This window comes from Eumetopias jubatus, unplaced genomic scaffold, assembly GCF_037043125.1.
Source record: "Eumetopias jubatus isolate StellerSeaLion01/CBP00866 unplaced genomic scaffold, mEumJub1_p1.0 scaffold_14, whole genome shotgun sequence".
Lineage (NCBI taxonomy): Eukaryota > Metazoa > Chordata > Mammalia > Carnivora > Otariidae > Eumetopias > Eumetopias jubatus.
In genome coordinates this window covers 63,979,232-64,001,173 of record NW_028274820.1, presented here as the reverse complement: position 1 = coordinate 64,001,173, position 21,942 = coordinate 63,979,232, and the positions used below count along the sequence as shown (strand labels likewise).

At 39.6% G+C, this 21,942-nt stretch overlaps 1 protein-coding gene across 4 annotated transcripts in view; it reads left to right on the top strand.

Annotated features, from left to right (window-relative positions):
- The window catches only part of PDE1C (phosphodiesterase 1C), a 625,988-nt gene that overhangs the window by 526,417 nt on the left and 77,629 nt on the right, over positions 1-21,942 (top strand). For all 4 annotated transcript variants that reach the window (XM_088018710.1, XM_088018709.1, XM_088018711.1 and 1 more), the window contains 7 exons: positions 1,706-1,888; positions 2,885-2,951; positions 8,019-8,135; positions 10,349-10,489; positions 17,329-17,429; positions 20,166-20,294; positions 21,399-21,500. In XM_088018710.1, the coding sequence (XP_087874836.1) occupies positions 1,706-1,888; positions 2,885-2,951; positions 8,019-8,135; positions 10,349-10,489; positions 17,329-17,429; positions 20,166-20,294; positions 21,399-21,500 (840 nt within the window). The remainder of the gene's footprint in view (positions 1-1,705; positions 1,889-2,884; positions 2,952-8,018; positions 8,136-10,348; positions 10,490-17,328; positions 17,430-20,165; positions 20,295-21,398; positions 21,501-21,942) is intronic.

The window sequence follows — 21,942 nt, the reverse complement described above, 5'->3', positions numbered from 1 at the left end:
TTTCTCTTTTCTAATTCAGGCTCCTCTGTCAGTCTTAACTTCTCTACGCCAGATTCCAATCTGAAAGGATTTCCCAGTAATCTAAGAATTAGTATGCACGTGGTTTAGTTTTTGGTGACTTGCTTGGTTCCTAATTTAAGGAAATTTGATATCATAGTTTTTTCCAAATGTTACATTTGCTCCCCTGCCCCCCAATTGATGTGTCTACAGGAAAAAAAAAATCTTTTTTAAAACTTTTTATTGATACCTGTTTACACTGCTTATTTTTAGTAGGGCTTAATATAAGTATAAAATACAACTTTATTTTAACTTATTTTTATTTATTTTCTCTTCCGGTGGTCTGACCTATGAACAAGTTTGAAAAATCAGCCAAGCACATCTTACAGATGACTTAAATCACTGAGCTCAAATAAAGAACTGCATTATTTTGGAAATTTTGCTTGAATTTAGAATTTATACTTCTGTAATGTTCTATCAAACTAGAAGGAATATCAGTTGATATCATTTTGCTTTATTACTTCAGAGGACTGGGTTGATGTGATTTGGGTAATATTTTACAAAGTCTTTTTCTTTTTTAAATTTTTAATTTTTTAAAAAATTATTTTTAGGGGCGCCTGGGTGGCTCAGTCATTAAGCGTCTGCCTTCAGCTCAGGTCATGATCCCAGTGTCCTGGGATCGAGCCCCGCATCAGGCTCCCTGCTCAGCGGGAAGCCTGTTTCTCCCTCTCCCACTCCCCCTGTTTGTGTTTCCTCTCTCGCTGTCTCTCTCTGTCAAATAAATAAATAAAATCTTTTAAAAAATTATTTTTATTTTATTTTATCTTAAGTTTATTTATTTATTTATTTATTTATTTATTTATTTTTAAAGATTTTTATTCATTCATTTGAGAGAGAGAGAATGAGAGGGAGAGCACATGAGAGGGGGGAAGTTCAGAGGGAGAAGCAGATCCCCCGCAAGCAGGGAGCCCGATGCAGGATTCAATTCAGGGACTCCAGGATCATGACCTGAGCTGAAGGCAGTCGCCTAACCAACTGAGCCACCCAGGCGCCCTTAAATTTATTTTTATTAAAGATTTATTTTATTTATTTATAACTGATGTATAACCTTGTGTAACTTTAAGTTGTACAGTGTGGTGATTTAATGCACTTATATATTGTAATATGATTACCACCAGAGCGTTAGCTAACACCTCTATAATGCCACAGAATCTTCATTATTTTTTTGTGCTGGGAACAATTAAGACCTAGTCTCTTAGCAACTTTGAAGTTTGTGATGCAGTATTGTTGTCTATAGCAAAGTCTTTAAATGTTCTTTTTTTTTTTAAACACAAAATAATGCCACATGGTCCATCTATGAAAACCTCCCTGTGAATGCATTTTTAAAGGGAAGATTTAGATCCCATTCAAATTCCACAAACCTAGGAATAAAGATACTGGGTGCTCTTAGAGCCTGAGATGGAGCATTTTTTACTTTCTCTGATTTCTTTGTTTTTGTGCAGTCTGGTAGAGAGAACCATCCTGAAACATAATGGTGAGCTTTTACAAGCCTTACCAAAAAGGTGCTATATTTTTTGTGGCCGTTTTTAATTTGGTTTCTTTGTATCTGTGGAGGCAGGTGGGGTGGAAAGAGGGAGCAGCCATTGTGAACAGAGAGCTCTAACTTCAGATGTAATCTCAGTGTCCTGGTTGTGTTTCTTGCGTTCAGGCGACTCCTGGATACGGAGGATGAACTCAGTGACATTCAGTCAGATGCAGTGCCTTCTGAGGTCCGAGACTGGCTGGCCTCCACCTTCACGAGGCAGATGGGGATGATGCTCAGAAGGAGCGAGGAGAAGCCACGGTTCAAGAGCATCGTCCATGCAGTACAGGCTGGGATATTTGTGGAGAGGTAAAGATGGCTATCAGTCAGTGACCAAAGCAGCAAAAGGGACACCAGTTTCCAATAACAGGAAGCTTTGCTTTGATGTAATTTTTGTATCTGTATAAACACTGAAAATTCCGAATTTTCAGAATGGAAATAGATAGTCTTGAAGGAGAGATTGCTAAAACATATTTCTTTAATCTTTGTCGCATCATTAGGACAAGACTTTGCCTTTGCTCAGAATTCTTTTTGTTAACTAGAAAAGGTTTGGTTTAAGTTCAGTCTCCCATTTTTTAAAAAAGGACATCATCTAATCCATCATCCTTTGACATATGTGGAACAGGGCAGGGATGCCTTGAGGTTGTTGACCTGGGAGGGGGGACAGTTCATTTAAAGGCTTTGAGTTCCCCATGACGCTTTCCAATTTTGTTAGCCATTTTGCTCTTTAATTAAATTGCCCCCTTCCCCAGAAATAGATACCAGAAATTGATTTATTCTTCCTACAATCCTTATTACACAAATCAATTTATTCTTCCTATAATCCTTATTGCACGTCTACAGGTTTTAGAAATGCCACATTCAGTTCAAAGTTCACCTGGGACATTTCCCTTCTTGTTTTTGACAGTTCTAAAGAACAAGCTCTTCCAAATGGGTTGCCCATAGGAGTTCCTCATTCAGGTTAAAGTACTACTTTGCATACTATTTATGCTGTACTATAATTCACTTCTAGTAGAAGAAGTGACCCATTTTAATAATTGAATTTACAACTTGGGGCCCATCGATTAATTTTTTTTTTGGTTTCCAATAATTCATGTATGTGGGATTGCTTTAATTTCTCTTGAATGTAACCCTTTCTTAGGTCACTTAAATGACTATGAAAAAGGTTATAAAAAAACTGTTATGTTTCTTGGTTCACCCACTGACATGACTTCTCATATTTGTCAGTGCTTAGTGTAAGTCTGTGGCTTGCTAATTCTTTTTCGTAAGATAAAATATTGCATTTTTCCCCTCTGACTTTGCCAGAATGTATAGACGAACATCCAACATGGTTGGACTGAGCTACCCACCAGCTGTTATTGAAGCATTAAAGGTAATACCAGAGAAAAGGTCTGACAGTGTACATGGTATCTTATAAAAAGTAGATACATTTGTTGTTAGAAAATAAGAGGCTTTCATTTATGGTTCACTTACAGGTTTCCCAGTCATCCCTGACTTATTTCTTTCATTATTTTTTACTTATCTGTTCTTACAGTATCATGATCTTTTTGCCTTTGACTTGATTTTTTTTTTTTTTTAAATCAAACTGTGTGAGTCTCATTTCTTTCTACATCACCATCAGGGGGATCTTTGGTGATTGTAGTTGTATCATTGTCTGATTATCTACTCTAAGTCCATTTTGTAGATGAAGAAACTGAGACTTAGTGAGATTTTTAAAAAGATACAGTTGGTTAGTTAGAGCCAGAAGAACTAAAGTGTGATACCAGAGTTCCAATCACATAGTAAGCTCTCAGTAACATTTTACTGCCTGAATGTGTCCCCAGAACCTATATATCCTACTGTTTACCCAAGACTCTCACAGAGCCCTAAAGTTCAATGGGAAGTTACATAGGCGTTTGAGTTACAATGAGCTAAATCTTGCAGAACTACTCCCACTCAGGCAAGCTCTTAGAATTATATAGAATATTCTCTAAGAGCCTCAAAGTGGATTCTTATGTATGTGTCAGTTCAGATCCACTGGTTTAAAGCCATGCTGGCTGTGCTAAAGCTGATTTGGCTTCTGGATTTGAGGGTGGGGCTGTGCTAAGGGCCAGGATCACTTGGCTGGTTGACATTGCATGATATCTATACACAGAATCGAGTCATCCATTTGCGTAGGGACATCCTAGCATACTGACTATTGTGTGTGTGTGTGTGTGTGTGTGTGTGTGTGTGTGTGTGTGTGTGTGTTAAGATTTATTTATTTATTTTAGAGAAAGAGAGAGAGCATAAGCAGGAGGGACAGAGGGAGAGGGAGAGGGAACCTCAAACAGACTCCCTGCTGAGTGCAGAGCCCGACGTGTGGCTCAATCCCCCGACCCTGGGATCATTACTTGAGCCAAAACCAAGAGTAGGACACTTAACCAACTGTGCAACCCAGGTTCCCCATTCTGACTATTGTTATGGCTATTGGTTGTCTATCTCTGAAACCTGAAACATGTATTACCTGGTGATGGTTTCAGAAGTTAACTTAAATTACCTACTCATGGAATCAGGCATGGGAGAGCTTCATGATCAACTTAATGTCAAGAAAGACTTTTAGGGCCATTTTGATTTTGTATTTCAGTGTCTTTCTCTTGCCTCAAAGACATTCACTAGTTGAATTTGTGAGACCCTATATTCGGATTCTCAGTTGTCCATTTTCTTTCTCTTTTTTTAACTACCTTTATTTTTTTTTAAGATTTTATTTATTTATTTGAGACAGAGAGAGAGAGCAGGGTAAAGGCAGAGGGAGAAGCAGACTCCCCACTGAGCAGGGAGCCCGACGTGGGACTTGATCCTGGGACTCCAGGATCATGACCTGAGCCAAAGACAGACCCTTGACCAACTGAGCCACCCAGGCCCCCATCCATTTTCTGTCTCTTAACTCATGCTAAGAACAGGAAAGATGCTCAAGAAGGATGCGGCAAGAAGATACATGTTTCCTCTTGCTCCTGTTTGGTCTCCCCACCAGTGCCCAGTGCACCCAGTGTAATTTACAGCCACATTTCCCATGTAATCAGTGAAATCACGGCATGAGATCTGATGTTTCATAACACCCACTAGGAAGCTGCATTGATATTCATAAACGAACCCAAAACATTCAGTGAAATCTTAGGGACATTAAAAGAATCCTTTATATTTAATTTCTTCTCTTATTATGAACATAAATACAGATGGTTATACCAGTATTAAGAAATTTATAAAAATATTTCCTCTAGACTGGAGAATCTTTTCTATGCAAAATAACTGAAGAAAATGTGGAACATCCTAGGATGTGCATGAATTGTTATTTCATGCGTAGGGAAAAGTCATTCTCAGAGGCACACATGTTGTCTTTCTGAGGGGAAAGGAACCTAGATGATTCAGACCAGGAATGAGTGCTAACTCTCCAAACTGCTACCCTTCTGCACAATTATTGAGGATAATATGCATAAGGCTAGAGCTGTACTTTCTCTTGATCCTGTCCCCTATTTACTAGGGGAGTTTAAGATCTTTTAACAGTGTAATATTCCCGCCCCCCAGACTCTGGTTTAATCTGCAGTGGATTGAAGATGAGTTGGTGGGATCACACAGATACTTTCTTTTTTTAGGTAGTACCTGTTAAAAAATGGTTTTTTTCTACTACACTGCCAAAGGTTTACATGGGATGGCCAATACTTTCTTCTATTATAGGAAATTTCTCCCAAAACTGAGAGAATACAATTCAATAAAATAACCGTCATGCCGTGGTCATGTTAACCTTTGTGATTAATGTAAGAACATGGCATGAAATCACATTAAGTAAGAGAATAATTAACCGCCACCGATCTCTAAATTTGACATATGTTGCTCTTTTGTTCTTTTAATTTTTTCCATCCAATATATGCCAGCTTCTGATTTGGGGAGTTTTCTCTCTAGGCTTTTGAGGTGGGGTTATTGGAATTGTAGAAGTGTATTATTGTTTAGAAGGCATCTGTTGTGTAACTTAGGAAGGGACACCCTTGGTAGACTCTAGGTTTAAAGTGGGAGGAAGAGAGGAGGTTCAGGCTTCAATTACTTTAGACTCATAGGAAGTTCCTGAAGTTTTTCCTCAGGAATGGGCCTTGGGCCATGTTTGGTAAGAGAGGCTTGAGACGGTTAAAGACAGTTAAACTAGGTGCTTGTTAAAAATGCAGATTCTAGGTCCCAGGCCAGGATTCTGCAAGTCCCTCAGCTGAGAATCAGCATTTTTTTCCTGAGCACCCCAGGTGGTTCTGAAGAACATGAAAATTTGAGAATCACAGCTAAGTCCCTTTTAAAAATGAGTAACGGGAGAGAACATCCCACTGACTACTCACACTAATCTTCCTGTTTCTCTAAGTTCTAATAATCTGAATAAATCATGACTTCTTACTGTGATCGTTTCTGTATTTTCAGTGATAGCCTTTCTCTTTTTTATTCATTCTGGAGAATAGGAGTAAAAATTGCAGACATGACAAAATGTTTTCTCACCTATTGTGTTGTCACTGGTCTTTTCCGTAGGACTAATGGATGTCATGACAATGTCAATTATAGTAGCTAAGGTGAAGCTTTAGGTCTTGGGTTAATCTTAAATGGCCCCACTATCTATGGCTTAGGCCCTATTGGGGTATTTAGGGCATGAGGCCTGGCTCACAGCATATATTCATTGAGTTTACAATCTCCTCTGTTGACAATGATATCACTGTTGACGATGATGCCAGTGGGGTTATTACCTGGTTCTGCTACCAAATGGCATTAGACGCCTCCCTTCATCTCTCTGAGGTAGCCATCTGTAAAAGTGGGGAAAGTAACACCTATTTCTAGGGTTGTGAGGATTAGCAAATGTCTATAAACACTTCTCACTGTGCCTGGCACAGAAAATGTGCTCAGCTTATAGCAATTTCTTTAGTTGTTATAATGGAGGAGAAATGTCAGAAGGCTGAGGTGAGGTTACCACTACGTGTCAACTTTTTGGAAAAGTTTGGTTTTCCCTATATATACAATTCAGTTTTCCTGTGCCCTGGTGTCCATGAGGAAGACCCTTGATGGCCTTGGGATGGTCTTTGGTCTTTGGAGGAGGGACAGGGTGGGATAGATGGATGATGTTAGAATGCATTGGGGGCTGAGGTGAGAGCCACTCAGGCCAGCAGTTCCAGAAGAGTCTCTTCCAGGGAACCATCTGACTTTTCCTGGACTCAGTGTGGTCTCACTTGTGTCCTTATGTGGTCTCACATGTGTCTGCTTATGACAGCACACTTTCTATAATTACTGAAAGTGAAACTTTTTTTTTAAGATTGTATTTATTTATTTGTCAGAGAGAGCAAGAGAGAGAGAGCAGGGGGAGTGGCAGGCAGAGGGAGAAGCAAGGAGCCCAATGTGGGACTTGATCCCAGGACCCTGGGATCATGACCTGAGCTGAAGGCACACACTTAACCGACTGAGCCACCCAGGTGCCCCTGAAAGTGAAGCTCTTGACACAAGAAACCAAATGACTGTTGCTTTGGCTCTTGCTTAACCACACCTTTGTTTACTACATCCACAAGTATCTGGTTGTAAGTCAAAGACACATCAGACAATGTTTACATATATTTTGGGGTAGCTATTTATAGACAAATAAGGCTTTGAACTTCAAGACTGATGTGTGAGGAGTGCTTAGCTCTTAGTTTTACTTTTTTTGGTAAAGTGACTTACAGATTTGAGGACTAGGTTCTCAGATCAGTGCTTCCAGAAGTGGTAGCATTTTTCTCTTTCATGAAATGAAGTCTTTCTCTGTGATTTTAGCTCACCAGTTTGAACTGAAGGGACACATGATTTGTATTCTATATCACACATGTTTCTGAATACTTTTAAGTGGGTTAACATTCTCAACTGTGGACTAAGAGGAAGTCAGTAGGTAATAGGAAGGGACTGGGGAGAAGTTTGGAGTAGGGAAGCACCTTAGGTTGTCGTGAAGTGAAATAAACATTTGAAATTCCGCAGTGGTAGTGACAGGCTTAACGGAAAGGGCCTGAGCTTAGGCATCTGTTGACCATGTTTGTATCCTGGTCCCACTTGTGTCCTTAGCACTTCACTTGTGATGGATCTTAGGGAAATTAACTTCTCAGTTTTCTCATCAGAAAGATGTGACTAATAATACCTGCCACTTAGAGTTGTTTCAGGATACATTATGTATTTATCACTGATCACAACACCTCGCATATGGTAGGCACTCAATAAATTATAGCTGTTGTTATAAGTAGTAAGACTATTTAATTATTTTATCAGTAAATGCTGTGCAGGTCTGCCAAGTTGGGAAAAGTTTGAGGGCAGAAATGGTGTTAGAGTCTTGGGCTGTGAAATCCTGGGTGAGGGTTGCAGGGCGACTCCCCGAGGGGGAAGACGGGTAGCTGTATGAGTGGCTGTGGACTAATGCAGTCTTTCTCCCTGCCCTGCCGTGCAGGATGTGGACAAGTGGTCCTTTGATGTCTTTTCCCTCAATGAGGCCAGCGGGGATCATGCACTGAAATTCATTTTCTATGAATTACTCACGCGTTATGATCTGATCAGCCGTTTCAAGGTCAGTGCCTACTTTTAAAAAAAAATGCATGCATTTGTCCATTTTTTCTTTTTTAAAGATTTTGTTTATTTATTTTAGAGAGAGAGAGAGTGAGCGAGAGAGCAGGAGTTGGTGGGGGTGGGGGAGGCAGAAGCAGACTCTCCACTGAGCAGGGAGCCCAATTGGGGGCTCGATCCGGGGACTCCAGGATCATGGTCTGAGCCGAAGGCAGGTGCCCAGATGCTTCACATTTGTCCATCCTTCCATGACTTTTGGGGTAAGACCAAGACCATCCTTCCATGACTTTTGAGCTAAGACATCCTTTTAATATAGACTGAACACTGCTATAGGTGACTTGGGAAGATTCATCCAGACAGCTGCTGCCCTGAACTCTGTGGTGGTGGGAACTTTTCCTTAAGCCCTTGCTGGGTGGGGCTCATAGCAGGCGAGAGAGGCTGGAACCACCCGGTTGGATCCCAGTCTTCCTAGAAGTACAGGCCGAAGTGTGGACTAGCGGAACTCCCGAACGGCTCTCCCCGCAGATCTCATTTCAGCCTGATTTCGTGTACTGTCGATCGCTGCTGGCACAGTAATGGAGACAGAGTGTGCATCCGCTGTCTCTGCAGACTTTTTTCCCCACCACTTGGCTCAAATTCAGACAAATGCTCTCACTTATCATCCGTGACAGATCATCAGTATTTCCCAGCCATTCATGCTTCAAATTAATTCTTCAACTTTAAGTAAAGAGCATGAATTGTTTTCAGTGTTCAATCCCCTCTGCTTTGTAATACCATGGACTCTAGACGTCCAGCCAGGTTCTCCAGGGAGTCTGTGCGTTCATCTGGTGACATCTATCGTATCATGCTCCTCAGACTTCTCTCATCATGGGGATGAGCCCCTGGAAAATGCAAGGGTTTTTGAATATAAGGTATTGATTTCTCTAGACAGCATGGTTCTTTATCACCTTCCTAAGGACTGTGTACTTGGGGGCATATTTCCTACATAGCCATAAATACTTTATGGCAGTGGTTCTTAATTTCTTTGTGTCAGAAATTGGCCTGAAAATCTGGTGGATGCTCAGGACACTTTCCACAGAATACAGCTCTTGTGCACATATGCACACCTTTACCTAGCATTTTCGTGTCTCATGGATCTCTCATGAACAGCCCAAAGAACCTGGGGTTATTGGATATTCATTTTTAAAGCTGATAATGAATTAATCTCTGGCATATGAGGCAATATTTAAATTTTTAAGAATCCACAACTGGTAAATATAGAAGGATCTCCTCAAGGAAGAACATGTTATAGGCTCTCATGAAGCATTACAGTAAAGCATTTTCCTTATTTTTTTTTTTCTAACTTACGTGATTATTGGTCTCCTGGAACCCATGTTTTCTCTTTTTATCCCAGGGTTGTATTTGATAATTAACCCTAAACCAAGGAATTAACCCAGAAAAGAAATACAATGAATGTTTTCAGGGTCCCCTTCTTTTGTGCAGACATTTTGCATTTGTTCTTTATTTTCTGCCACATAGAAAATGAAGGTTATGTATATTATACATATTTGAGACAGAATAGGAATTAGGCTACAATTCCAAATTGCAATGCAACAATAATAAATTGCCAAGTAAGAGACATAAGAACACACTCTGTTTCTGTTCTTGTATATAACAGGCTATCACATGTTTTGTTTTGTGTTTTTTTTGTGTGTCCAGCACATACAATCATTCCTCCTAAGGGCACAGTTTTCAGGAGGTGGCGGCTTGTGTTTGTTTTGCAATCATTTTACAACTTAAGATCCTTATGTACTTTATGTTTTCCCACAAAATAAATGAGATGTGCTACACAGTATGTATCCATTTATTTCTCAAGAAATAAAAGACTTGAAAAAAAAAAGAAATAAAAGACTTGAACCTCTGCTTGAGAAATAGGTGAACACATACCCTTTGCCCTAAATATCTTTGAGACAATTCTGGGGTTCTGGACTGAGAACAACAACAACAACAACAAAAAACAATTTGCAGGGCCGACTCTTCTTAAACCAGGGACTTACTGTGAGATTTTCAAATCATCTGATAATTCCTTCAGTAGTTTTAACTCATTTTAAAAAGTTCTGATTTCTTCATGTGCCATGTTATGCTCCCAGGAAGAGGCAGCTCGAGTGCCTTAGACTTGTGCTTCCTCACTTAAAGCTACCAAATCACTGGCTACTTAACCTTACTGCTCTCTTTCAGATCCCCATTTCTGCCCTTGTCTCATTTGTGGAGGCCCTGGAAGTAGGATACAGCAAGCATAAAAATCCGTACCACAATTTAATGCATGCCGCCGACGTTACGCAGACTGTGCATTACCTCCTTTATAAGACAGGGGTAGCGGTAAGTACTGATAGGAACTCCTAGATTACACAAAAGATGTGATGATGGTTCTTTTTACTGGAGGCTATTCCTATTCTGATGAGGTTGAGCCCACAAGAAGTGCGTTGGTGCGTGGACTTCCTGCTCCCCAAGAATTGTCTAACTATCACCGAAGGTCTTGGGGCTCCTTACGGCTTCTGCTATTTTCTGCATCCTGGACTTGATGAAATAAATATGTGGTAGTGACTTGCATCTTTATTCGGCTATGACCACATTAAATATAATTTCTAGAACTAAGTATGTATTTCCAGATGTCTCCACATCTGGAATCATATCATATCATATCAAGTAGAAATCATATCATATCAAATAGAAATCATATCAAGTATGCCTGGCAACCACATTGCACACAGTTAGCTTTTGGTTTAAGCCATTTGATCTTTTTCATGAGGATTATTGATTATTCTCATCCTACGTACGTGTGTTCAATTTGTTTGACCTCAGGGGCAATCTTTACTTCTAATCATTTGAAATTTTTCTTATTTGTTTTGACCCAACATTTCAGCTCTTTAGTTGTTTTTGAATCCCTGTTCTGTAATCCATTGTATGAACTGGCCTGTTTAACTTGGTTATCTCTCCCTTTGCCCTCTTTGCCTTGATAAAAGCTGTTAATTTTACAAGATATAGCTATTAGTGATGAACAGCCAGTTCTCTGTTAGGTCTCTATGACTTTTTCCTTTGAAATCTTCAGAGTCAACATCAAAGTAGACATTGTTTGGCTGTGGTTATTAATTAGCCCATAAACTCAACACATTCGTTATTTTTTCCTCTAGGGCATGTTGAAAGACTTGGTCTAATATCTCACTGAATTAAAAATGGAACACAGTGGGAGGAGTGTGGGCTTTGGAGCTAGATATAGTGGGTCATAAATCCTTGAGTAATTACTTATTAGATTTAGTGACCTATGATAAATTGCTTAAATCTCTGAGTCAGGATTTTCGCATTTTTAAAATGGTGAAAAATATTCTATCTTATAGAAATACTGTGGCAGTTAGGAATAAACTATCAAAAATGCGAAGTGCTCGGTCTGCCTCATGAAGGAAGTTCAACAGTTAGAAATTGTTGTTAGTAAAACTTTGCTGGATTTTCTCAAAACCTCTCAACAATTTCAGTTCTTCTTTATTGTAAAGCTGGCTTCTTAAAAATATTATTTAAAAAAGCTATAATTTTTTATATTATAGAAACACTATCAAGGGGACCTGTTTAATGTGATAAAAGATTTCTGTCAGAAGCACAGAGCAGACCTAGTTAATGGTGGTTCCTTGAAAACATGGAGCAAAACAGGGATGGCCACACTAGTGTTGCTATTGAGCATTTTTCTGGAGGTCTCATCCAATGCAATGTAGTATCTAAAAAAGTTGAAGAAGTATTCTGTGAAAATAATTTGACCATCTCTTTTAAAAAATCAAGAAAATCCAACTACAAATTATTAGGTCAAATAAAAGACCTCAATCAGATGTAGATAAAATAACTGTCCTAGGGCACCTGGGTGGCGCAGTCGGTTAAGCATGTGCCTTCGGCTCAGGTCATGATCCCAGGGTCCTGGCATCAAGTCCCACATTGGGCTGCTTGCTCAGCAGAGAGCCTGCTTCTCCCTCTGCCCCCCCCCCCCACTAATTCTCTCTCTCTCAAATAAATAAATAAAATCTTAAAAAAAATAGCTGACTTAGACATTGGAAATTAACAAGCATAATAGAGGAACCTACATTCTGGAGAGTTGTTTTTTTTTTTAAATTGATAAGTTACTAATGAAGAACTTCAAAACTGATAAAAAGGAAACTGTAAAACTAAATTAAAGAGCAGAAAAACAATGTTTAAATAAGAAAGAAAATACATTATGTTTTTAATGCAAAGCTTCAGTGTTATATAGATGTCAATTTTCTTCAAACTGATCTATAAATTCAAAGCAATACCAATAAAGAATAATGAAACATGATAAGCTGAGTCTGAGATATATGTAAAATAGGTATTTCACAACTTTAGAAAAAAGAGTTTTGAAAAAGACAATGTATGCCTTGGTATAGTTCTTATTCTACTAGGTGTTAAAATATCTGCTGAAGCTGTAGTAATAGAGACAGGGTGGTATTTGTGCAAAAATCACCAAATACATGAATGAAGTTGAGTAAAGTTTCTCAAAAACTAAGCCCAAATATTTATTGAGCACAGTTTTGATTTAGACATGTTGAGTTTCAGGTCCTCATTAGACATCATTGTGGAAGTGTCAAGCGGGAAGAGAATGAATGGATTCGAGAGCTCTGGGGAGAGGTTAGGGGTGGATATGTAGATTAGGCAATCTTGGGCATATCAATATTATAGAAAGACATGGAATTAGTTGAGATCACCTGAAGAGCGAGTGTGAATAGAGAAGTAGTAGGGGCTCTGAAGTGAGTCCTGGAACAGCCTCAAGTTTAAAATGAAGGTAAAGAATTAGAGCCAACAGTAGTAACTAAAATGGAGTGGTCAGTGACATTGGAATAAAAGCCAACAGTGCGAGCATGGAAGCCAAGGAAAGTAAGTGCTTCAAAAGAGAATAGTGAATTGTATGGGACATGCCAAAATGTCAAATAGGATGAGGATAGACAAGTGACCACTGCCTTTGGCAACATGGAAGTCATTAGTGGCCTTGACATGAGTGGTCTCAGTGCTTTGGTGAGGATGGACCACTGACAAGAGTATAATGAAGAAAGAATTCAGGTGAGAAGGTAAGGACACATCTATAGACAACAACATTACAGGGAAAATGACTCAGGTCAAAAAATGTTTTGGGAACTATGGTTCATTTGGGGAAAGAAAAGAATGTTTTTGTTCTACTTTAACCAATCACCTAATATTGGACCAATGAATTAAAGATTTGAATACAAAAAATTTGATCATATTAGAAGAAAATATGAGAATATGTTTATTTCCTTGAAACAGGAAATTCTTTCTTATATAAGCCTCAAAACACAAAAGTTATATAAAAATACTGATTAAGCTGAGTGTATGAAAATTAAAACCTGTAGGATAAAAAGAATCATCATAATGATGTAAGTACTTGAGGAAAATATGGGATTAAGATCCAGATGATAGAAAGTTATCAACAAGAAAATGACAGAAATTCAGGAGAAAAATAGGAGGAAACCCATTCACAGAGTGAAGATTGCCCTGTTATAAAGTCTCTGTCATAGGTGGAATTTTGTCTTCCCCCTTCCCCGCCCCCAGATTATGTTGTTGAAAGTCCTAATCTCCAGTGCCTCAGAACGTGACTGTATTTGGACAGAAGGTCTTTAAAGAGGTAATTAGGTCACGTGGGTGGCCCTGATCCAGTGTGACTGTTGTCCTTCTACAAAAAGAAGATTAAGATGGCAGACATGTGCGTGCACAGAGGAAAGACCATGTGAGGACATGGCACAAAAAGGACCATCTGCAACCTGGGGAGAGGACACTCACTGCAAACTGACCCTGCCAATACTTTGATCTTGGACTGCTAGCCTCCAGACTGTGAGAAAATAAAGTTCTGTGGTTTAAGCCGCCTAGTTGGTGGCATTTTGTTATTGCAGCCAAGGAGACAAATAGAGGAGCAGAGCTATGATTCGGTCCCAGGACTGACTTCTCACGCCATGCATTTAAATATTTAGCCATATTTCTACAATGCCTGTGGTCAAGAAAAAAAAAAAAAAAGAGCCCCTGATATTCTTGCACCTCAGTATCCTTATGTGATACTTGAAAGTATCCTGGTGAGGATCAACATAGATGGCAAATGTACTTTGGACTGATCTATTTCAACATATATTTAGTTAGTACCTGCTGTGTGCAGTATACTATGGAGATATAAAGGTAAATCATACACAGCTTTTTTAGCCCTCAAGAAAAACTCCCAAGTATTTATGCTAATGCACGTTATCATTAACGTGAATGTTACAGCAACCAATGATCATAATGTACTGCATGCTGTTCTTAAATGAGCTCATTTGCCATTGAATTTTCATTATCAATTCAGGCCATATTCAGAATCATTCTTAAATATAGAAACTACTTCCCGCCCACTCTCTCTTGGAAATGCAGCTCAAAACAAACTTCTTTCATTGCAAGCTTACAGAAACAGGGGGGAGCATTCTGATGAATGAAGAACATATTGTTACTCTAACTTTCCATTACAAACCAAGAGGGAGAAATGCTTTAAATCATTTCAGTTTTATAAACTGTAAGACACATGGGGAATCAAAACATCCCATTGATAAAGTGATGTCTGGGCTTCAACATCAACAGTATTACTCATTGTAATCTGTTTATATTACTCATTATTGCTTTACTTAGATGTGGAGAAGATGCTTGAATTCTTTCAGAATTATTTTGCCCACTTTTAAGGGAAAAATCCTTGAACAGAATTAGACTGAAAAGTTGTTGATTGAATAAATATGAATCAGACTTTGAGGTCCAGTCAAATTTTGATTTATGTCAAAGGATTCCAAACTCCAAAGCCGTCCCTTGGCCCCTTTCATTGCTTTGTCAGGCAAGTGCCATTAATTTTCCCCTTGCTTATTTTTTTTTTAAAGGGGAGAGGCTGTGTATCTTGTTCTTTTGATCATATATGCCATCATCATATTTATACAGGAAACACTAAATGGCTAAAGAGTGCTAAATAATTTTATTAGTGTTTGTGGTCTGCAGAATTTTGGCCCCCATGACCTTTGCCCTCTGTCGTAACACTTACTAATGTTACATTAGATGGCAAAACACTAATACAATGAAGGTCACTAACCAGAGGACCATAAAATAGGGAGATGAGCTTCGATTCCCCAGGTGGGCCCAATGTAATCTTGTGGGTTCTTGCAAGTCAAGAGGCGTGATGAGCAGCTGTGAGGACTCAACTGGCTGTTGCTAGCTTGAAGATGGAGAGAGCCAAGTGGAAAGTCTGAGTAGGAAATGATTTTTGCCAATGCCTTAAATGTACCTGGAAACAGATTTTTCCACAGAGCTTCCAGAAAAGAACACAGCCCTGCCAACACCTTGATTTCAGCCGTGTGAGATCCTCACCGGAAAAATCCAGCCACACTGTGCTGCTTTCTGACCTCCAGAACCTTGTGCCAATAAATGGGAGATGTTCTTTGAACCTGCAGTTTGTGGTAATTTAAGGTAGCAATAGAAAACTGATACAGGGGTGAAAACATTACTAAAGAAACTGTCATTCACATACAAAATGCACAACTTGAGAATACTGTTCCCTCAAGCAGTTTTGCCCATGTCATTTTCCTTCACGTGTCCACTGACCCCCGTTTGCCCCTACGCCCTTCAGGGCTTGCTTCCTGAAGTCCACCACTACCAGTTGTCCCTGTCATTGAATTAGTTGTGACACTCATTTTTTGTAGATAGGAAATAACGGACAGGATCTGTGGCTTGTGCCTTGTCACAGTTCGATAAATCTGGAATAAAATTCATGTGGGACTTAATTTTTTATTTCTTATGGGTTGTCATAAAATCTTCTGGGTTCACAGTAATTAACTTGGAAAAGGCAAGAAAATCTGGACCATATTAAAATATGAAGCCTTGAGGGGCACCTGGGTGGCTCAGTTGGTTAAACATCTGCCTTCAGCTGAGGTCATGATCTCTGGGTCCAGGGCTCCATGCTCAGTAGGGAACCTGCATCTCCCTCTCCCTCCGCCCCTCTCCTCCCCCCCGACACCCCCCCCCCCCCGTTTAAATCCTTGAGGGATACAACATAACATGGGTTCTCTGTCCAAAGGCCTTAGCAGGAAGGTTGCTTTGGAATTTGGCATGAATCATGTCACTATTTCCATGAGCATGAGTTACCTTTCCTCAGACTACTCTGGTTTTGTTGGGTTCGCCACCAGGAATCATCTTTTCCTTTGTACACATGAGTATTCTCTTGCCTGGACGGAATTCGGTTTCATCTCGAGTATAAACACTTCCAGAGACCCTACTTAGAGCCAACAGAAATAGCCTCAGACTACAGTGTTCCAGACATATTTGTCATTTTAGAAGTTCTGTTCGAAGCAGGGCGCGACAGGCTCCAAGATAGCCTTTTAATCTTATTTTAAAATGTTAAGTTAACTTTGCAGAAGTTTGGAGAAGGAGCTATATTGGTGGTGTGGTGGGGGGGAGGATGGGTAGGTAGAGCAAGTTGAAGCTGATGGGTGGGGACAGGTTACTGGGGAAGAATTTAAAGACATTGCCAAAATAAAAAAAGTATATATGTATGGAATATATCAAGAACATGTGTAATATAAGCTGCCAGGTGATGCTACCTCTGATGGTTCAGGGAACACAATTTGAGAACCTTGGACTACAGCCAATTTTGGTGGCATGGTTGGGAGTGAGGGGGTCTCTTCAAACATCAGCATGCATAAGGCAGAAGGCCAGGTGTTATCTTTCCTTCTGTCTACATATACCCACTTTCTAGTAGGTAGACATTAGATTTTCTGTTACTCTTAGTTCTGGTATTGTGTTAAAATTTTTAACATATATTTTTTTCTATGTCTCCCTAAGAACTTTACTTGGAATTTGGGAAATAATACAATGAGGGTTTTTAAAGTCTTCGTGTTCCTTGATTTTTGCTTCCTTGAAAAAAAGTAATAAAACTACTAGTTAGCTTTCTCAACCTTGCTGGGCAAGCTACTTCCAAATACCATATCCCCCAGTCTCCTCATAGGGGGAAGGAAATTCCGTCTGTCAGAAAACGTGTATTTGGCAATAGCTTTCCAGCTGCAGGGTGGAAAGGCAGCGATGCAGTGTGTTGTCAGCAAGCTGAAGACTTTGAGAAAGAGACAGATTATCTGATTGCCCTGCAATCTCCCTTTCAGAACTGGCTGACAGAGCTGGAGATCTTTGCTATCATCTTCTCAGCTGCCATCCACGACTATGAGCACACAGGAACCACCAACAATTTCCACATTCAGACACGGTGAGGATGCTGGATGTTTGCGAGGAGGCAGGAGGGGGTAGGGGTAGAGTTTGAGAAGTCAGAAGGGTATCAGCCACCTTTTTTTTTGCATGGTTACTCTATTTTGCGTTTCTGAAAAAATGAACTTTTCAACAAGAGATCATCCTGGTCAACTTCCGTCAAGATTTAGAGTTTGAGAAGCCATCTGCTCCCAATTCTCATACGTTATTCACATCGAATATGGATATCCTTTTCTTCTCTATTCGAATGCTAGCTATTTGTTTCCTTGTATATGTATTGTGCATACTCTACCTATTTCTATTAGGTGGTAGAACAGTTGGCAAAAAGGTACAGATGCCATGTAGACTGAATCAGTGAGGATGGGCCAGGATCAGGGTGTTTCTGTCCACACGTACAATACCTGAGCCTTCTTGCCCTATGACCTCTGGGATTCTGGGGACATTCTTCTCATCCTTCCTGACTTCATCCCTGCTCTTTTTGATGCTTGCATTGCTCCCTGGCAGAGGGCTTGGGGAACTGGGTTGTCTCATGCAGACTGCCTTCACCATAGATAATCTGTGTACCCACTATGATGAACTTCAGAGGTAAACACAGATCTCTGGGGGGGGGAATTAAGTATGGGTCCAAGTGCCCAACTCTGAACCTCTTGACTGTAACAGACATCGCTAATCAATTTTCTTTAAACCAAGCTTCGTATTTATCCTTAGTCTTCCACTCAACACAGAATTCCAGGCAAGCAGTACCAGTCATTTGTCTTTTCCATTTAGGATGCAACTTTGTCTGTCCTGTCCTAGCCTAAGAACTTACCCTCTCTTCAGACAATTCTATGACACTGGAGAGACTCTGATAGTAGGGTTAATTGGGCCTTGACATAGTAACTGAAAGAAGTTAGAATTTGGGGAAAGATGGCATGGCTAAGAGGAATGATGTAGCAGGGAGAGATGAGGATTTAAATAAATACTTGCGGTTTCACTTGAAAAAAGCAGGTGCACACGCCAGATAGGTTTGTGTTCATTAAATCAATCTACATGTATTTAATGAACCCAACACTTAATCGTGGGTTACACAAAAGAAGACAGTATTGTCTGATCTCTGTTCAGATGGGGAATTTCAATAGCATGGCAGTAGACAAAAGGATGTAAGCCGCCAGCTTCATTGTCTACCTCTGGGTTCCTCACGTAGAGAACCTCAGCTGCTGGGAAGCCGCTTTTTGTGGTTCTGTTGCAAGGGCTTTAAATACAGGGAATTCCAGGGCGCCTGGGTGGCTCAGTTGGTTAAGCGACTGCCTTCGGCTCAGGTCATGATCCTGGAGTCCCGGGATCGAGTCCCGCATCGGGCTCCCCGCTCAGTGGGGAGTCTGCTTCTCCCTCTGACCCTCTTCCCTCGTGCTCTCTATCTCTCATTCTCTCTCTCTCTCTCTCTCAAATAAATAAATAAAATCTTTAAAAAAAATAAATAAATACAGGGAATTCCACAGAGCAGCTCTGTTTAGTGGATATCTGTGAGTGGAATCTTTGCTCTGAGGACGGAGGCTGTGGTGAATCGCACCTGCTGAAGGAAGAGAGGTGGGTGGAGCAACTGTACATGGGTCTTTGCTGGAGACCAGTATCAAAACCCATCTCAACTCAGAGGAAATGGCTTAATTACAGCAACTGGAAAAGAGCTTAATGTCATGAAATATACATCATTTGGAGCCTGACTTAACAGATACACTATCAGATCTTTCACCACAGGGTTTGCATGTTTTGTGTTATCTCCATAGGAGTGAGGAAATTCCAGTGGATTCCGTTATGCTTGCTTTGGAATAAAATTTAAGCATTGGTCTTCTTTAATAGAACTTTATTCAAAGCATCTCAGCCCATGTGAGCCCTATACAGAAAATTAAATCCGTAACGAAGTTCTTTGTCCTTTGATGGTATGTTAAGCCTAACACTTTAAAGGTATGCTAGGTATATCCCAAAGGTTGGCCAATGACAGGTACAAATTATGGTGGGGACCAGTGGCCGAACTCTCAGAAGACCTTCCTTTATCCCAGCCCTGCCACGTAGGCACTGTGGGGCTCTGTGAAGTCATTTTACATCACTGAGACTCAGCTTCCTTGATGAGAAACAAATAAGCTATAATAATCTAAGTTTTCATTAAATTGACGGTATTGAAATAGTGTACAGCTCTGTGTTTGGTGCAGTGGTCTGAGAGGAAGTGATTAGCAACTGTCTTATAATCCTTATATTCTTAACCCTCACTCTTACACATATGGCCTCCACATGGCAAAATGTTAAGGTCAAGGTACTACCAGAGGAACTTGGCAAACTGTACCTACCAGGTGGTATGTGTTCAGAGCATTATAATGATAATAAATTCTCTCACTGAATAAAATTTTTAAAAAACTTAAAGGCATTCCAGAAAATACAAGGAAGTTTGAGTTGACCCATGTTTTATGAAATCCCCTATGCTACTTGTAGAAATCATTGAGATCTGGTTATGGAACAGCTTTCGGAGAGTTCTCAGTTTGGATAGCACATATTTCACGTTAACATATTAACATTAAAATACCCTACATATATCTATTGATAATTTGTAGTGTTGGTTTTAGCTTATTCGTTGACATCAGTGGCATGGGGGCAAAGATAACTGTTGAACATAGGGAAAAAGATGGTGTATTCTAGCTTGAGAGAGTCACCTGAAAAATCTCAACCGTTTAACATCCTAAATTATTTTGCTTGGCTTTCTGTTCAGGTCTGACCCTGCTATTCTGTACAACGATAAGTCTGTATTAGAAAATCACCATTTAAGTGCAGCTTATCGCCTTCTGCAAGAAGATGAGGAAATGAATATTTTGATCAACCTCTCAAAGGATGACTGGAGGTAAGGATGAGACAGGAGAGAGATTTGGAGCCTAGGAAAGGAACCATGAGGAGAGACGAAGTATGCTGCTTTTGGAGAAATAATACCACTTGAAATGTTTATGGCACCCTTTCTCTCGCCTCCTTTCTCTTCATCCCCTGTCTCCTTCCCTCTCTCCTCCCCACTTGTCCTCTCCCTTTTTTCTCTCTCTCCCCTTTCTCTCTCTTCTCTGCCTTCTCTCTTTCTCTCTTTTTTTTTTAACACAAATATTCGAATATATTATAGGTACTTTGGAAATACTTGCTGCTTGTTACCTTAGGAAACTTGTGTTGCTCTTGTCTTAGCCTCTTAAATCTGAGTTTTTTTCTTTTAACATTCATTTTTTGCCTTCTATTTGTTTTGAACTTCTTTTAAAAATCTTTCAAAACTGTGCTAAGGAAATTATTTTGACACTCAAAAATTATTTCTAATTCTGTTGCCTAAATGACGTTGTGTGTTTTTGAATGAATTTCGGCACACCTGAGTTTGAATATGGACACAATTACTAGTTGCATGGCATTTAGGAAGTTACTTAACCCCTTCACACTGTTGTAAAATTTAATTTCTAGAAAATAGATAATAAAGTTTACCTCGTGGTTTGGTAAATTTATAATAATGATATAATCCATTTAAAATGCTTAACACACATTGTGATGTATATAGCAAGCCTGCAAGTCTTTGTAGCTATAAATACAGATCAAGGTGTTTCGAAAATTAGAGGCAAAATCATTTAAATCCTTATAAAGTTCTGAATCTACTGCGATGCAAATAGTACTTATATTTTAATTAAATGATCAGCTGTTCATTGAATATCTTTGTGCTAACCATTATGTAAAGATTCAGAGAACTAAGCCATACTGAGTGATATGTACGTTCCACATGTCATATTCCTAATTAATGATTTTCTTAATCCTTAACCTTCACTTATTCCTTATAAAAAAAAAGCCCACCTAAAAAGCTCAAGTTGATTAGAAATGTCACCACTAACTAACCGATTTTTCTTAGAAGTGGCAAAGAATATAAGCGAATTTTTATTTTCCATTTTTTTACTTCCATGCTTCTCTCTCCATGGGGTATCCCTGAAAGGGAGTTTCGGACCTTGGTAATTGAGATGGTGATGGCCACGGATATGTCCTGCCATTTCCAACAAATCAAAGCAATGAAGACTGCTCTGCAACAGCCAGAAGCGTGAGTGGACCTGTGACATCATGTGTTTTTATAGGTGTTTGAACTGGTATTTGTCCATGTTGTTGCACCTTCTTCAGAGAGCCTCACTGAATGGTCACATGAAGTGGGGCTGGTGGAGGAGAGAGCATGACAGTTGTACATATCACATACAGATTTTCATCAGGGTTGAAATAAATAAGAGGGCCAGTAACAATTTGCCCCCAGTTAAGAATTTAAAATAATTCTTTGTGGGAAACTACGTAATCAAAGATTCACTCAGTACAGGGGCAACAAAAGTCAGTGAGTGACTCTTAGATTCTTATTGTCTTTTTGAATGATGCAGTCATTCCAGAAGTTGTTTGGAGTCTGTTTATGAGGTGTCCAGCTCAATAAGCATGGAGACTAAGCTGATGAATATCCCAGTTGTAGGATGAAATGATGCTTCCCCCACACTTCAGCTGAC